Source organism: Pecten maximus, chromosome 11 (genome assembly GCF_902652985.1).
Source record: "Pecten maximus chromosome 11, xPecMax1.1, whole genome shotgun sequence".
Taxonomy (NCBI): Eukaryota; Metazoa; Mollusca; class Bivalvia; order Pectinida; family Pectinidae; genus Pecten; species Pecten maximus.
In genome coordinates this window covers 21,835,730-21,854,272 of record NC_047025.1, presented here as the reverse complement: position 1 = coordinate 21,854,272, position 18,543 = coordinate 21,835,730, and the positions used below count along the sequence as shown (strand labels likewise).

Below are 18,543 nucleotides of genomic sequence, written 5' to 3'. Positions count from 1 at the left end.
TGACCTTTAAATCTCATGTTGTGTGCAATGCATAAAATTAAGAAAAATAAGCTATCGGAACACGTTGTAGCTTTTGAATTAAAACTTCCACGTGTTTACTCTATTGGAAGACTATCCAATAAATTATACAGAAACGAATGTATAAAGGTAAATTGCGCTACTGACAGCTATGTGCAGGATCAGGGAAAGAATATGCCTAGTGTTTCTCAATGCATATCGTAATTGCGGGGCTACCTTGCAGGGCCGGATGTGGTTTCTCTATTGTCATCTGTTCAAAGGACTTTGAGAACCAAAGAATAAGTCATTTTCTTCTGTTCCTATTCAAGGATCAAAATATAAGATAGACCTTCTGTCCTCATTACAACACTTGATATCTTACATCTTTCCTTTCTCTCCTTATTGCTCTGTCTTTCTGTGTCCTTTCTCCCCTAACTGCTCTGTCTTTCTGTGTCGTTTCTCTCCTCGCTGCTCTGTCTTTCTGTGTTCTTTCTCCCCTCACTGCTCTGTCTTTGTATGTCCTTTCTCTCATCACTGTTCTGTCTTTCTGTGTCCTTTCTCCCCTCGCTACTCTGTCTTTCTGTGTTCTTTCTCTCCTCACTGCTCTGTCTTTCTGTGTTCTTTCTCCCCTCACTGCTCTGTCTTTCTGTGTTCTTTCCCTCCTCATTGCTCTGTCTGTCTGTGTCCTTTCTCCCCTCACTGCTCTGTCTTTCTGTGTTCTTTCTCTCCTCACTGCTCTGTCTTTCTGTGTTCTTTCTCTCCTCACTGCTCTGTCTTTCTGTGTCCTTTCTCTTCTCACTGCTCTGTCTTTCTGTGTCCTTTCTCTCCTCACTGCTCTGTCTTTCTGTGTTCTTTCTCTCCTCACTGCTCTGTCTTTCTGTGTTCTTTCTCTCCTCACTGCTCTGTCTTTCTGTGTCCTTTCTCCCCTCACTGCTCTGTCTTTCCGTCTCTTTTCTCTCCTCACTGCTCTGTCTTTCTGTGTTCTTTCTCTCCTCACTGCTCTGTCTTTCCGTGTCTTTTCTCTCCTCACTGCTCTGTCTTTCTGTGTCTTTTCTCTCCTCGCTGCACTGTCTTTCTGTGTCCTTTCTCTCCTCACTGCTCTGTCTTTCTGTGATCTTTCTCTCCTCACTGCTCTGTCTTTCTGTGTCCTTTCTCTCCTCACTGCTCTGTCTTTATGTGTCCTTTCTCTCCTCACTACTCTGTCTTTCTGTGTCCTTTCTCTCCTCACTGCTCTGTCTTTCTGTGTTCTTTCTCTCCTCGCTGCTCTGCCTTTCTGTGTTCTTTCTCTCCTCGCTGTTCTGTCTTTCTGTGTCCTTTCCCTCCTCACTACTCTGTCTTTCTGTGTCCTTTCTCACTGTTCTGTCTTTGTGTTCTTTCTCTCCTCACTGCTCTGTCTTTCTGTCCCTTTCCTCACTGTTCTGTCTTTCTGTGTTCTTTCTCTCCTCGCTGCTCTGTCTTTCTGTGTCCTTTCTCACTGCTCTGTCTTTCTGTGTCCTTTCCCTCCTCACTACTCTGTCTTTCTGTGTTCTTTCTCTCCTCACTGCTCTGTCTTTCTGTGTTCTTTCTCTCCTCACTGCTCTGTCTTTCTGTGTTCTTTCTCTCCTCACTGCTCTGTCTTTCTGTGTTCTTTCTCTCCTCACTGCTCTGTCTTTCTGTGTCCTTTCTCTCCTCACTGCTCTGTCTTTCTGTGTTCTTTCTCTCCTCACTGCTCTGTCTTCCTGTTCTCTTTCTCTCCTCGCTGCTCTGTCTTTCTGTGTTCTTTCTCTCCTCACTGCTCTGTCTTTCTGTGTCCTTTCTCACTGCTCTGTCTTTCTGTGTTCTTTCCCTCCTCACTACTCTGTCTTTCTGTGTTCTTTCCCTCCTCACTGCTCTGTCTTTCTGTGTTCCTCCTCACTGCTCTGTCTTTCTGTGTTCTTTCTCTCCTCACTGCTCTGTCTTTCTGTGTTCTTTCTCTCCTCGCTGCTCTGCCTTTCTGTGTTCTTTCTCTCCTCGCTGTTCTGTCTTTCTGTGTCCTTTCCCTCCTCACTACTCTGTCTTTCTGTGTCTTTTCTCACTGTTCTGTCTTTGTGTTCTTTCTCTCCTCACTGCTCTTTCTTTCTGTCCCTTTCCTCACTGCTCTGTCTTTCAGTGTCCTTTCTCTCCTCACTGCTCTGTCTTTCTGTGTCCTTTCTCTCCTCACTGCTCTGTCTTTATGTGTTCTTTCTCTCCTCGCTGCTCTGTCTTTCTGTGTCCTTTCTCACTGCTCTGTCTTTCTGTGTCCTTTCCCTCCTCACTACTCTGTCTTTCTGTGTCCTTTCTCACTGTTCTGTCTTTGTGTTCTTTCTCTCCTCACTGCTCTGTCTTTCTGTGTCCTTTCTCACTGCTCTGTCTTTCTGTGATCTTTCTCTCCTCACTACTCTGTCTTTCTGTGTCCTTTCTCACTGCTCTGTCTTTCTGTGTCCTTTCTCACTGCTCTGTCTTTCTGTGTCCTTTCTCTCCTCACTACTCTGTCTTTCTGTGTTCTTTCTCCCCTCACTGCTCTGTCTTTCTGTGTTCTTTCTCCCCTCACTGCTCTGTCTTTCTGTGTCCTTTCTCTCCTCATTGCTCTGTCTTTCTGTGTCCTTTCTCTCCTCACTGCTCTGTCTTTATGTGTTCTTTCTCTCCTCACTACTCTGTCTTTCTGTGTCCTTTCTCACTGCTCTGTCTTTATGTGTTCTTTCTCTCCTCACTACTCTGTCTTTCTGTGTCCTTTCTCTCCTCACTACTCTGTCTTTCTGTGTCCTTTCTCACTGCTCTGTCTTTCTGTGTCCTTTCTCTCCTCACTGCTCTGTCTTTCTGTGATCTTTCTCTCCTCACTGCTCTGTCTTTCTGTGTCCTTTCTCTCCTCACTGCTCTGTCTTTCTGTGTCCTTTCTCACCTCACTGCTCTGTCTTTCTGTGTCCTTTCTCACCTCACTGCTCTGTCTTTCTGTGTTCTTTCTCTCCTCGCTGCTCTGTCTTTCTGTGTTCTTTCTCTCGCTGTTCTGTCTTTCTGTGTTCTTTCTCTCCTCACTGCTCTGTCTTTCTGTGTCCTTTCTCACCTCACTGCTCTGTCTTTCTGTGTTCTTTCTCTCCTCACTACTCTGTCTTTCTGTGTCCTTTCTCACCTCACTGCTCTGTCTTTCTGTGTTCTTTCTCTCCTCACTGCTCTGTCTTTCTGTGTTCTTTCTCTCCTCACTGCTCTGTCTTTCTGTGTCCTTTCTCTCCTCACTGCTCTGTCTTTCTGTGTCCTTTCTCCCCTCACTACTCTGTCTTTATGTGTTCTTTCTCTCCTCATTGCTTTGTCTTTCTGTGTCCTTTCTCCCCTCACTGCTCTGTCTTTCTGTGTTCTTTCTCTCCTCATTGCTCTGTCTTTCTGTGTTCTTTCTCTCCTCCCTGCTCTGTCTTTCTGTATCCTTTCTCTCCTCACTGCTCTGTCTTTCTGTGTCCTTTCTCTCCTCACTGCTCTGTCTTTCTGTGTTCTTTCTCTCCTCACTGCTCTGTCTTTCTGTGTTATTTTTCTCCTCGCTGCTCTGTCTTTCTGTGTTCTTTCTCTCGCTGTTCTGTCTTTCTGTGCTCTTTCTCTCCTCACTGCTCTGTCTTTCTGTGTCCTTTCTCTCATCACTGCTCTGTCTTTCTGTGTTCTTTCTCCCCTCACTGCTCTGTCTTTCTGTGTTCTTTCTCTCCTCATTGCTCTGTCTTTCTGTGTCCTTTCTCCCCTCGCTGCTCTGTCTTTCTGTGTCGTTTCTCTCCTCACTGATCTGTCTTTCTGTGTTCTTTCTCTCCTCGCTGCTCTGTCTTTCTGTGTTCTTTCTCTCGCTGTTCTCTCTTTCTGTGTTCTTTCTCTCCTCACTGTTCTGTCTTTCTGTGCTCTTTCTCTCCTCGCTGCACTGTCTTTCTGTGTTCTTTCTCTCCTCACTGCTCTGTCTTTCTGTGTCCTTTCTCGCTACTCTGTCTTTCTGTGTCCTTTCTCTCCTCACTGCTCTGTCTTTCTGTGTCCTTTCTCTCCTCACTGCTCTGTCTTTCTGTGTTCTTTCTCTCCTCACTGTTCTGTCTTTCTGTGCTTTCTTATCTTATTTCAACTCTTGCGAGGAAGTTAAAGTCGTAAAAACAAAACAAACATTGCAGTAATGCACTGATCACAGCACCGCACTGTGACTACTACGGCCCTTCTTTTATACCGTCGTGTCTCTCTTGATAGCTATATAATCCCAGTTTAACCAGATATTTAAGTCTCGCGAATGACTTCCCCGCGGATTGTTGTCATTATCATTACAGATAAACTGTGCAGTTATTATAGTGACGTCACCAAATTCGCGCTAAACCTTTTTTTAAACTTTAGCTACCATTCTTACAACTATTAAATCAGGATTGTTTTCCTGTAGGGATACTGTTTACCCTTGAAGTGGAATTGTTGTTTTCTACATTTTGAAGTACTCCAAGGGTCGTTTGATTACTCTTGAACAACAAAACGTTTGCACTACGACTCTCGGTTCCAAACTTAATGAACGCATTCGTTCTCTAATGACGAGAGCTTTCTTTTCCAAGGAAGGTGAATGACATTATACAAAATGTAAGTGCATAGCTATATGAACTATACGGAAAAGTATTTCGTTCAACACACGACTAGTGCTCATAGAAACTACAGCGAAGAAGAGATCGTCAGAATGACTGAATTTCATTGAATTGCTAATCAACAACCTCTCTGTTGTGTTTGGTGACCAGATCTTCCGACAGCATATTGGAATACCCATGTAAACAAACTGTGCCCCAATGTTGGCTCGGTTTCATACTAGGCTGATTATATTGAAGATGTGACAAAACCTTTATTGACCATGTCGATCTTACAACGTAAACGACAGGGTCAGCTTACAACTCAGCTGTATGGTGAATTTCCCAATACTAATTAATATCCCTTCTTCCCCTACCTACGGTATTTACATATCCCAGTTGATTTAATATTCAAGGTCTTATCATGACTTTCCGCGGCAGATGTGGACTACTGACGGAAATGTACGGATTGATGAAGATTATGGTGTGTACGTTTTATGGTCAATATCACGATCTGATTTGGAAATATTGTGTTTCCTTGTGCGTTATGAAGTCATACGTATTAGTTGCTTAGTGGTATGCCTAGAAATTCTGTTTTCACCACCCCCTACTTCTCACTTGTTAATTAATCCGGATTTGACCTAGATTTGTATGGCTGGTGTAGTCGATGAAGCAGAGGACGTTTTCCCATCTGGAACACCTGGTCTTATTTAGTGGTCTTGTTCAATGGTTTACACGCAAATCTTTATATTTAATCATATTTTGCCCTCGTTTTATCGAGTTTTAGCCAGAATTACAGTTTATTCTTTTTGGGGACACCAGTGTACATTTTGGTTTCATAGTTACAACCCAGTTTTCTCAAATGCGTTTTAGCTTTCACTTCAATTTACAACATAATTTTTTCAACTCAACAGAAAGCACATACTTTAACGACATTTATCGTGCTTGATTTTTTTCAATGTTTTCAAAGGATTGTCCGAAAACAAGGCATAGTAGACTCCCAAAAGCAAATAAAATACCTCATGCAGCTGTTACGCCCTTCTTCCGATGAGCAATGATGCTAGGGACATCATACAGCTATTACGTCCTTCTTCGGCTCGTAAATGATGCTAGATACATCATATAATTGGTACGTCCTACTTTAGCTCGTCAGTGTTGGCAGGGATATCAACGTATACCTACGTCCTTCCTCGGCTCGTCCATGAATGCATACGTCCTACTTTAGCCCTTCAATGAGGCTAGGGACGTTATACAATTGTTACGTCCTAATTCGGCTCATCAATGATGTTTGAGACATCATACAGCTGTTACGTCCAACTTTGTCTCGTCAATGATGCTTAAGACATCATACAGCTGTTACGTCCTAATTCGGCTCATCAATGATGTTTAAGACATCATACAGCTGTTACGTCCAACTCTGTCTCGTAAATGATGCTTAAGACATCATACAGCGGTTATGTCCAACTTTGTCTCGTCAATGATGCTTAAGACATCACACAGCTGTTACGTCCAACTCTGTCTCGTAAATGATGCTAAAGACATCATACAGCGGTTATGTCCAACTTTGTCTCGTCAATATAGTATGTCATTCAGGCCGTCCACTAGACGCGGTAATCCACAGGCTTTTGCTTCAGATACTTAATACAATCGTTGAATTATTTTTGCAATATATCTGTTATCTATCTGTTGATATTATCAGTATATTTTATTGATATGTCTATTTCGAATTGTTTACATAGCACAGATCAGTTTTTGTGCGGACAACCGCTTCGCTGACATGATTAGAGTGTTTACTCAAAATGTACCAATGTTAAAAGGTTGTGTTCTTTTAATTTACGGGAAAGCACATAAGAAATAGAACGTTTACTTTCAACGTTCTGAAGGACAAACGAACTGCTTGGATTTTCTTAAATATTGATATTGAGGGAAATAGTCAATGGTGCCACCGTGTCACAGCTGTAATCTTCCCAGACATCACCTCGGGCACCTGGTGACATACAACGTTATAATCATACCATCCCATACTGATGCATCCGGGAATCTAGAGATAATCCACTCCGGTCACGTATCTGTCCACTCAGGTCACGTATCTATCTACTCTGGTCACGTAACTATCCACTCTGGTCACGTATCTATACACTCTGGTCACGTAACTATCCACTCTGGTCACGTATCTATACACTCTGGTGACGTATCTATACACTCTGGTCACGTGTCTATCCACTCTGGTCACGTATCTATCCAGTCTGGTCACGTATCTATACACTCTGGTCACGTATCTATACACTCTGGTCACGTATCTATCCACTCTGGTCACGTATCTATCCACTCTGGTCACGTATCTATACACTCTGGTCACGTATCTATACACTCTGGTCACGTGTCTATCCACTCTGGTCACGTATCTATCCACTCTGGTCACGTATCTATACACTCTGGTCACGTATCTATACACTCTGGTCACGTATCTATACACTCTGGTCACGTGTCTATCCACTCTGGTCACGTATCTATCCACTCTGGTCACGTATCTATCCACTCTGGTCACGTATCTATCCACTCTGGTCACGTATCTATACACTCTGGTCACATATCTATCCTCTCTGGTCACGTAACTATCCACTCTGGTCACCTTTTTATACACTCTGGTCACTTATTTATCCACTCTGGTCACTTATCTATCCACTCTGGTCACGTATCTATACACTCTGGTCACGTGTCTATCCACTCTGGTCAGGTATCTATCCACTCTGGTCACGTATCTATACACTCTGGTCACGTATCTATACACTCTGGTCACGTATCTATCCACTCTGGTCACGTATCTATCCACTCCAGTCACATATCTATACACTCTGGTCACGTAACTATCCACTCTGGTCACGTATCTATCCACCCCAGTCACATATCTATCCACTCTGGTCACGTAACTATCCACTCTGGTCACGTATCTATCCACCCCAGTCACGTATCTATACACTCTGGTCACGTACTATCCACTCTGGTCACGTATCTATACACTCTGGTCACGTGTCTATCCACTCTGGTCACGTATCTATCCACTCTGGTCACGTATCTATACACTCTGGTCACGTATCTATACACTCTGGTCACTTATCTATACACTCTGGTCACTTATCTATATACTCTGGTCACGTATCTATACACTCTGGTCACGTGTCTATCCACTCTGGTCACGTATCTATCCACTCTGGTCACTTATCTATCCACTCTGGTCACGTATCTATACACTCTGGTCACGTATCTATACGCTCTGGTCACGTATCTATCCACTCTGGTCACTTATCTATCCACTCTGGTCACTTATCTATACACTCTGGTCACGTACACGTATCTATACACTCTGGTCACGTATCTATCCACTCTGGTCACGTATCTATCCACTCTGGTCACTTATCTATCCACTCTGGTCACTTATCTATCCACTCTGGTCACGTATCTATACACTCTGGTCACGTGTCTATCCACTCTGGTCACGTATCTATACACTCTGGTCACGTATCTATACACTCTGGTCACGTATCTATCCACTCTGGTCACGTATCTATCCACTCCAGTCACATATCTATCCACTCTGGTCACGTAACTATCCACTCTGGTCACCTATTTATCCACTCTGGTCACTTATTTATCCACTCTGGTCACGTATCTATCCACTCTGGTCACTTATCTATCCACTCTGGTCACGTATCTATACACTCTGGTCACGTGTCTATCCACTCTGGTCACGTATCTATCCACTCTGGTCACTTATCTATCCACTCTGGTCACGTATCTATACACTCTGGTCACGTATCTATCCACTCTGGTCACGTATCTATACACTCTGGTCACGTATTTATCCATTCTGGTCACGTATCTATACACTCTGGTCACTTATTTAACTACTCTGGTCACTTATCTATCCACTCTGGTCACGTATCTATCCACTCTGGTCACTTATTTCTCCACTCTGGTCACTTATCTATCCACTCTGGTCACGTATCTATCCACTCTGGTCACTTATATATCCACTCTGGTCACGTATCTATCCACTCTGGTCACTTATCTATCCACTCTGGTCACTTATCTATCCACTCTGGTCACTTATCTATCCACTCTGGTCACTTATCTATCCACTCTGGTCACTTATCTATCCACTCTGGTCACTTATCTATCCACCCTTGTCACGTATCTACACAATAAACATTCCATATCCCTTCTAGATTTCTAACACTATTAACCCTGATAGCACAGCCCTAAAAACCGTCCCTTTCCTTATAAGCTCATTCACACGAATTCTTTTGTGGGCATTTGGATTAGTCAATGTAGCATCACCAAAACGAATTGTTCCAAATTGAAAGGAGTAAACCATATACTGTATTAAATGTAAATTAGAAGTAAGTAAACTGGTGATGAGTTTCATTGTATTTTAGAATGTCCAGAATATTATATACAAAGAAGAACTTTGCTTTGTAAATACTACAATGAAAGAGTTAATATTTTGAAATATTCTTCTGTTATGAACTGTTCACGTTATAAGTAAGCTCAGACATTTATGTAAGTTTATTAAATGTATTAATGATAAAGTCTGTTTTCCTGTGTAAATCGAAAACTACAATACAGTATGCTGTTCTGAACACACAAATATATGTATATAATAGTATGTTAATGTATTGTCTCTGTACCATTAAGATGGATGAGAAATAAATGAATCTTGAATCTTGGTACTAATAACGTGACACGGAGTACTCGGAGGATTAACGTGATTTTAACTTCCTGTTGGTAACTTCCCTACTTCCAATAGCTATGTATTTACCTTGTTCCTACGCTTAGTCGTCATTTCGCTATTCAACTTTGGCGGATTTTCGTCATTAAGCTTTGGCAGGAGTTCGTCTTTTACCTTTGGATGGTTTTAATTGCTTCGTCATTTAGCTTATTTCATCTGACGTATTTTCGCGGTTAACGAAGCGGACAGATCGTGACCTTAGCGTGCAGAGTGACACCTCTATCCGGACACATGATTATCACCAGCTTAAATCGAACAACAGTAATTAGCTGAATTAATGTCGTGACAAAACATATATGACGACAATAACAGATCCGGGTCTTAACGTTGTGTTTCGGCCATCGACCTACAAAAATATGTCTTATATAATCATCAATATCTCATTTTAATCACAGAGATACATTTCGTCATTAGTGGCCTCCGATACAGAAGCTTTATGTCATGCGTATAGAGGATGGTAACTGTTTCATGTTAAATATCCGAGATGTTATAACAATATATCAATATCGAGATCTACATCACCAGTAATTCACGTTTTTTTTATTTGCGGTAATTCATTAGCTCTGGCCCTTCTCCGGGTACAATAAACATAATGAAAGGGAGATAACTGCACGTTCTATGCAGATACGTCATGATACATCCAATCCATGCATGTTAAGGTACCCTTAAATACTTGGCATCAGATTTGTTGGTGATGAACTCGTACATGCTCTTTAGTAAGCTCATTTCCCATTTGGCTAATCCCGGATGTTCTGCACTCAATCTGTGAATATATAGCCTTTGTTCGGAGCATTTGCGTTGCGCGTTATTTTAGAATACTTATCATTCCGGGGTTTCTCAAATTTAATGTTGTGTATAAGTGGCAGGTTTACCCTGACCACTTGAACCATATCTCGGTAATCAGTGTCACAACAAACTCTATAAGCGGATTCAGTGACGATTGTACAGTTGTCCGAGATAGAGCATATTTCCCGGACCACTCGTTTGTAAAGGGTAGCATGAATAGGATGGAGGTTATTGTGGGTGTCCGCAGTTGGTTGAAATACATGTCTCACTTTTTTTCCACTGTTATATCTAAGAGGAGGGACATTCTTTTCACTCGATTCTATAGTAAAGTGTAGTGGCGGATGTAGCTGGTCATTAGCACGTAAAACTGGGATTTTCCATTCTTTTGTTTATTTTTTTATAACAATCGGTCTTGATGGTAGTGTCTCCAAACTTGTTTCACGTAACCGGTAATATTCAGGTTGGGGGAAATTCGCGTATTATACGACTTGTTACTTAAATAGCCAAAATCGCTTAAATAGAAAATGTACCAATATATTATTTGATTGCCATTGATTAATGATAAGGTTAATAAACTTTTTATAAAAAAAAGTTTACTTAAAGCTTTGCCTACTTAGAACTTGGTGTTACTCTACCGGAAGTATTGCATCATTTTGGTACTTTCCAACGTGCAAATAATTTTTATTTTTGCATTTGTATGATGTTTCATCACTAACTAAATGGGACTTGGACGAAAACATTTTAAAAATTGATTTAGAGTGATTTTGGCTATTTTTAGTAACAAATCTGTTATTCAATAGTATATTAGGCAAGGCTGTGCATTATACATAAGTTGGTGGTTTTCCCCAACCTGATATGTGCTCCCATTTTCAACTCCGCCTTTTCCTATCTTCCTTTCCATATTATACTCCTACACCTTTCTGTCAGCAATGGAAAATCTCAACATCCAAATATTAAACTACGCAGGAAAATGTCATTTGTCAAAAACAATTAAATTCACTTATGGTTTGAGGTGATTGTCTTGGCGTTTTCAATTATATTTTTTCTTTCAGAAAATCCTGACTATCACAAATGTAAAAGCCTAATCAGGGAGAGAGATGATCGTGAAGTAATCTGTGTGTGTGTCAATATTTTACATGGACGTGTGGTATAAATGGAAACCCTTAGCTGTATGTTTTCTGTACTGTTAAACTATCGATATGACATCAACTGCAGGTCGCAGCAGTATAACACATGAATGCGACAGATATTTAACGTCTATTTTAGGATTGTCCTAATGCTTCTCAGGTTTTCCACTCAGTGTGGTCTTTACATTACAGCTAACCTTTAAAACATCACGAAACATCCCAAAACAGTGGCATGACTTTGTACGTATATGTATCACATCAATAAATGTCAGTGTGAGTTTATATGTAATTAGTCGTTACTTATTTATCTCTGACTACCTTCCATCCAGGTAACCACCTCTGGTTGGTTTCCATCAAGGTAACCACCTCTAGTTGGTTTCCATCCATGCCCCTATCTCTGACAGGATCCTATTCAGGTTCCCACCTCTGGTTGGTTCTCATCCAGGTTCCATCTCTGGTTGGTTTCCATCTTGGTTCCCTTCTCTGGTTTGTTTTCATCCATGCCCCTATCTCTGACTGGTTCTCATCCAGGTTCCTACCTCTGGCTGGTTCCCATCCAGGTTCCTACCTCTGGCTGGTTCCCATCCAGGTTCCTACCTCTGACTGGTTCCCATCCAGGTTCCTACCTCAGGCTGGTTCCCATCCAGGTTCCTACCTCTGGCTGGTTCCCATCCAGGTTCCTACCTCTGACTGGTTCCCATCCAGGTTCCTACCTCTGGCTGGTTCCCATCCAGGTTCCTACCTCTGGCTGGTTCCCATCCAGGTTCCTACCTCTGACTGGTTCCCATCCAGGTTCCTACCTCTGGCTGGTTCCCATCCAGGTTCCTACCTCTGGCTGGTTCCCATCCAGGTTCCTACCTCTGGCTGGTTTCCACCGAGTCCCCTATCTCTGACTGGTTCCTATCCAGGTTCCTACCTCTGACTGGTTCCCATCCAGGTTCCTACCTCTGACTGGTTCCCATCCAGGTTCCTACCTCTGGCTGGTTTCCACCGAGTCCCCTATCTCTGACTGGTTCCCATCCAGGTTCCTACCTCTGACTGGTTCCCATCCAGGTTCCCACCTCTGGCTGGTTTCCACCCAGTCCCCTATCTCTGACTGGTTCTCATCCAGGTTCCTACCTCTGGCTGGTTTCCACCCAGTCCCCTATCTCTGACTGGTTCTCATCCAGGTTCCTACCTCTGGCTGGTTTCCACCCAGTCCCCTATCTCTGACTGGTTCCTATCTAGGTTCCTACCTCTGGCTGGTTTCCACCCAGTCCCCTATCTCTGACTGGTTCCCATCCAGGTTCCCACCTCTGGCTGGTTTCCATCCAGTCCCCTATCTCTGACTGGTTCCCATCCAGGTTCCCACCTCTGGCTGGTTTCCACCCAGTCCCCTATCTCTGACTGGTTCTCATCCAGGTTCCTACCTCTGGCTGGTTTCCACCCAGTCCCCTATCTCTGACTGGTTCTCATCCAGGTTCCTACCTCTGGCTGGTTCCCATCCAGGTTCCTACCTCTGGCTGGTTTCCATCCAGTCCCCTATCTCTGACTGGTTCTCATCCAGGTTCCTACCTCTGGCTGGTTTCCATCCAGTCCCCTATCTCTGACTGGTTCCTATCTAGGTACCTACCTCTGGCTGGTTTCCACCGAGTCCCCTATCTCTGACTGGTTCCTATCTAGGTTCCTACCTCTGGCTGGTTTCCACCCAGTCCCCTATCTCTGACTGGTTCTCATCCAGGTACCTACCTCTGGCTGGTTTCCACCCAGTCCCCTATCTCTGACTGGTTCCTATCCAGGTTCCTACCTCTGACTGGTTCCCATCCAGGTTCCTACCTCTGACTGGTTCCCATCCAGGTTCCTACCTCTGGCTGGTTTCCACCGAGTCCCCTATCTCTGACTGGTTCCCATCCAGGTTCCTACCTCTGACTGGTTCCCATCCAGGTTCCTACCTCTGGCTGGTTTCCACCGAGTCCCCTATCTCTGACTGGTTCCTATCCAGGTTCCTACCTCTGACTGGTTCCCATCCAGGTTCCTACCTCTGACTGGTTCCCATCCAGGTTCCTACCTCTGGCTGGTTTCCACCGAGTCCCCTATCTCTGACTGGTTCCCATCCAGGTTCCTACCTCTGACTGGTTCCCATCCAGGTTCCTACCTCTGGCTGGTTCCCATCCAGGTTCCTACCTCTGGCTGGTTTCCACCGAGTCCCCTATCTCTGACTGGTTCCTATCCAGGTTCCTACCTCTGACTGGTTCCCATCCAGGTTCCTACCTCTGACTGGTTCCCATCCAGGTTCCTACCTCTGGCTGGTTTCCACCCAGTCCCCTATCTCTGACTGGTTCCCATCCAGGTTCCTACCTCTGACTGGTTCCCATCCAGGTTCCCACCTCTGGCTGGTTTCCACCCAGTCCCCTATCTCTGACTGGTTCTCATCCAGGTTCCTACCTCTGGCTGGTTTCCACCCAGTCCCCTATCTCTGACTGGTTCTCATCCAGGTTCCTACCTCTGGCTGGTTTCCACCCAGTCCCCTATCTCTGACTGGTTCCTATCTAGGTTCCTACCTATGGCTGGTTTCCACCCAGTCCCCTATCTCTGACTGGTTCCCATCCAGGTTCCCACCTCTGGCTGGTTTCCATCCAGTCCCCTATCTCTGACTGGTTCCCATCCAGGTTCCTACCTCTGGCTGGTTTCCACCCAGTCCCCTATCTCTGACTGGTTCTCATCCAGGTTCCTACCTCTGGCTGGTTTCCACCCAGTCCCCTATCTCTGACTGGTTCTCATCCAGGTTCCTACCTCTGGCTGGTTCCCATCCAGGTTCCTACCTCTGGCTGGTTTCCATCCAGTCCCCTATCTCTGACTGGTTCTCATCCAGGTTCCTACCTCTGGCTGGTTTCCACCCAGTCCCCTATCTCTGACTGGTTCCTATCCAGGTACCTACCTCTGGCTGGTTTCCACCGAGTCCCCTATCTCTGACTGGTTCCTATCTAGGTTCCTACCTCTGGCTGGTTTCCACCCAGTCCCCTATCTCTGACTGGTTCTCATCCAGGTACCTACCTCTGGCTGGTTTCCACCCAGTCCCCTATCTCTGACTGGTTCCTATCCAGGTTCCTACCTCTGACTGGTTCCCATCCAGGTTCCTACCTCTGACTGGTTCCCATCCAGGTTCCTACCTCTGGCTGGTTTCCACCCAGTCCCCTATCTCTGACTGGTTCCCATCCAGGTTCCTACCTCTGACTGGTTCCCATCCAGGTTCCTACCTCTGGCTGGTTTCCACCGAGTCCCCTATCTCTGACTGGTTCCTATCCAGGTTCCTACCTCTGACTGGTTCCCATCCAGGTTCCTACCTCTGACTGGTTCCCATCCAGGTTCCTACCTCTGGCTGGTTTCCACCGAGTCCCCTATCTCTGACTGGTTCCCATCCAGGTTCCTACCTCTGACTGGTTCCCATCCAGGTTCCTACCTCTGGCTGGTTTCCACCCAGTCCACTATCTCTGACTGGTTCTCATCCAGGTTCCTACCTATGGCTGGTTTCCACCCAGTCCCCTATCTCTGACTGGTTCTCATCCAGGTTCCTACCTATGGCTGGTTTCCACCCAGTCCCCTATCTCTGACTGGTTCCTATCTAGGTTCCTACCTATGGCTGGTTTCCACCCAGTCCCCTATCTCTGACTGGTTTCCACCCAGGTTCCTACCTCTGGCTGGTTTCCACCCAGTCCCCTATCTCTGACTGGTTCTCATCCAGGTACCTACCTCTGGCTGGTTTCCACCCAGTCCCCTATCTCTGACTGGTTCCTATCTAGGTTCCAATCTTTGGCTTGTACCCATCAGGTTACCAACTCTGGTTGGTTCCAACCAAAGTTCCCTCAATCGCTGGTTCCTATTCAGGTTCCCATCTCTGACTAATTTGAATGATTCTATTTGACCAGCTATGTGCCATGGTTAGTGTATATCTGTAGAGGAACAACACGTACCAGACTTTCATCTGTACGCTGGAAGAAATGAACGAGAAAACAAAAATAGAACCACGTATAATTGATATCATATTCCTCTCTAAGGACTGAACTGTTTCATGGTATTTTATATCAGCACTTTTGGTATGCGCATTCTCCACATCTGTTTTTTAACACATCATAACCCTTTTTCAACACCGTTTTTTCGTTTTTCCTAAAATTGTTTGTTACGACGCCCTCGTCCATCCCTGTGGGTAGTTATTTTGTTTAAAACCAGTAAAAGTTAATATTCCACAGCGATCGGTCTTTCCTGTTTCACACCTGGGATGAGTTTTATTCTTTTTTAATCACTTTCGATCTGTTTATTTCCACACATGATGCTATACCTATTACAATGTCTTTTTTTAATTAACATGTGGAGAACTTCAAATACAAAATATCACATATTGAGTATAACTATACAGCATACACAATCTCAGATCATGTGATACATAATTTCAAATAAATGTTATTTGCACAAACGTCATTACATAGTTCAGAATTCAGCATGCTGTCTCGTGGGATTTGTGCAAATTCAATATTTGATCATTTTAAGTTGAAATTACGTCGTTGGGACACTGTGACGTCACAACGATTCTGACGGGATTTGGGGTGCAACACTATACAATTATAGCCGTTTGCTAAGGTCGATACATGGTTATATTTACATTTTTGTGGCAAAGCCACGATATAAACTAAGTAAAAAGATTTGCAGTCTATGTGACCATAATTGACACCCAAAACGTGACATCAATTCATGCCGCGCATGAATATATTCACCCACCGGAACTACTTGTAACTAACGTAAATCGTTTTTTATGTTAATTAAAAAGTATCAAAAAGACATTTTATACAATATTGTTACACAAATAATTTTAAAAAAATATAACAGACTGTGTTTTTTTCGTATTATTTCAATGCACTTTTTTGTTTGCCACTCTAAACGTGACAGTTGAATTTTGAAAAAATAGGCTGTTCTATTTGTCGAACCCCATTGACGAATTCGCTGAATATTGGTATTTTTTATGCTAACTCAATTTTAATTTTCAAAATTAACAAAACGAATATGTCTAGAATGTAAATATAAGCATTAAACTGTCTTTTTTGGTGTCTATGGTCGATATAGATGCCAGAGCTTTGCAAACAAACGTGTCATATTGTGCTAGCGCACAATATGACACGTTTGTTTGCAAAGCTCTGGCATCTATATCGACCATAGACACCAAAAAAAGACAGTTTAATCCTTAAATATTCACCTGAAAAAAATGTTAACCGAGGACGAAGTTACATGACGTCACTCCTGATATGATATGCTATAAAGCAAGACTTTGCAATAGAAATTTAAAGAGAGCTTTTGTCAAAAACGATGAGTTCTGTGTGTTGTCAAAGATATATCTAAAAGAATTAGTTTAGCAGACCCGAACCCTTACCAGAAAGTAAATAAAACACTAGAGTTGATTGAGAGAGCTGAGACCCATAACCATCAATTACTGAGCCTGATTGATAGTGTTCTGGTACGGGTCTATTGAATGCGAGGAGGAAAATAAATCTGCCAACACATGGATACATTAAATCAAAGGTACACTATTGTCACACCAGTATCGGTTTGGTCCCCGGAACATAACGTAATATATCTCCACCGCGGAAAGTGGCAGAATATCACTTGAGAAGAAATTGGTTCCTTTTGGCATAACACATTACAAAAGCACATTTAATTTTAAACCTTCAGAATATTCCTGATATTTCATTAGAATGTGGGTGTAGTAGTAAGGGGTAATATGAGGTATCTTTCACTGCCAAATTCATAGCGATCCATTGCACCCTCCTATACTTACAAAACTATTCCTGAGCCTAATATCCTTAGATTTCAGTATTCTCTGTAATATCATTAATTATTCAGATAGAAGTAATTGACTTTCCAACAAAATTAGTCTCTTGGATTTTCCAGGTTTTCAGATTAATTAATTTTCCTGAACAATGTCTATTTAGTTGGGTAGAAGATTGATGTCTTTGAAGCAGCGCAGGCAATATGATGACAACATCCACTGCTTTTCTGGGCACTGAAATGTGTATGCAATATAGAATATCAGTTTGAAATATTTATCTTCGGTAGGCATTTGCTGATTGCACGTTTCTGTAGACGCTTAGAACGAAATGATTAGATAGATCAGCGATATAGATTTACTGAGAGAGGAAGCAATATCAGGAATGTTTGAATCAATCTTGTTTAGATCAATTAGCTCTAACGACTGTACAAAAGACGCACCGGACATTAACACATAGAATATAAAGTGGTGTGATATAAAGTTAAGAAAAAAATGAATATCTCTTAGTGGTAGACAGTGCTGACGAGTATTCCGCCATTCAGTTCTTTCTTTTTAGCTGACAAGGAAGATAGTACCATACTAGAATATCTGTCTTGTTGCCTTCTTCCTTGCTTCGGACAAAGATAATTGCTGCGTAGTAAGTAAAATCGCCTTGAGTGGTAACCACCAGTGGAGTATCCTTTTCTTTCGAACACCAATCCATCGTAAAATAATTCGAAGAAGTCGAAAAACAAGGCAAATATATTTGCCAACAAATAATAACAACACAAAAAGGAAACCAAAATTCAAACTCAAAACCGATAAAAAGTTATTGTGATGATAACAGAACCAATAAGCATATCAACGAACACGTCTGACTTCATATCGCATTAGGACAAATGACATCATGTTGTCGACCATAAAACCCATGGTCATCAACAACTTGTTTCTCCCGAAACTTTATGTTGTTATGTATCTGTCACTAGTTCTACAGGAGACATCAAACTTTATCAATTATCGATAGAACATTGTCAACATTAACATGTTATCAACGTTACTGCACTCTAAAACGTTTTTACTGTTGGCAAATAAATCTTAAAGTTGTCTTCTAGAGATGCAGGTTGAGGAAGACTAAAGGGACAGTTTTTCGTCTCTTGATGCGATTGAATGTTTGATTTCCATGATGTTCGAGTGTTTTTGTAGTCACTTGTGTGGTACTCAAGCTATTTTGTCAAGATTCTGTCCTCTTTTCATTCATTAACATTAATTTTAAGTACAATAGTATGTTTGACCAATGTTTCAGTCGTCTTTTCATGAAGTATACGCCGGCACAATTCAACGTTCATATATTTATATCGCCATTTCTTCAGTAAAAAAATCTAATTACTAACAAACGACGAGAACGAAGGCGTTCCTAAAGTTTGTGTTGGGACGGGGACGATTACAGTGAAAATCAGTTATTCTTACAGAAGATAAATAACGCCTCAATATCTCACCTTCTTTGTCTGAGTGCTAAGTTCACAA

General features: G+C 42.8%; 1 protein-coding gene across 1 annotated transcript; it reads right to left on the bottom strand.

Moving 5' to 3' along the window:
- Positions 1–428: 428 nt before the first annotated feature.
- LOC117338498 (axoneme-associated protein mst101(2)-like) lies at positions 429–11,748 on the bottom strand. Its single transcript, XM_033899854.1, has 5 exons — positions 11,671–11,748; positions 3,457–3,916; positions 2,894–3,204; positions 830–1,163; positions 429–775 (listed from the first exon to the last, which is right to left on the bottom strand). The coding sequence occupies exons 1-5, from the start codon at positions 11,746–11,748 to the stop codon at positions 429–431; spliced, it is 1,530 nt and encodes a 509-aa protein (XP_033755745.1).
- Between the last annotated feature and the right edge of the window lie 6,795 nt (positions 11,749–18,543).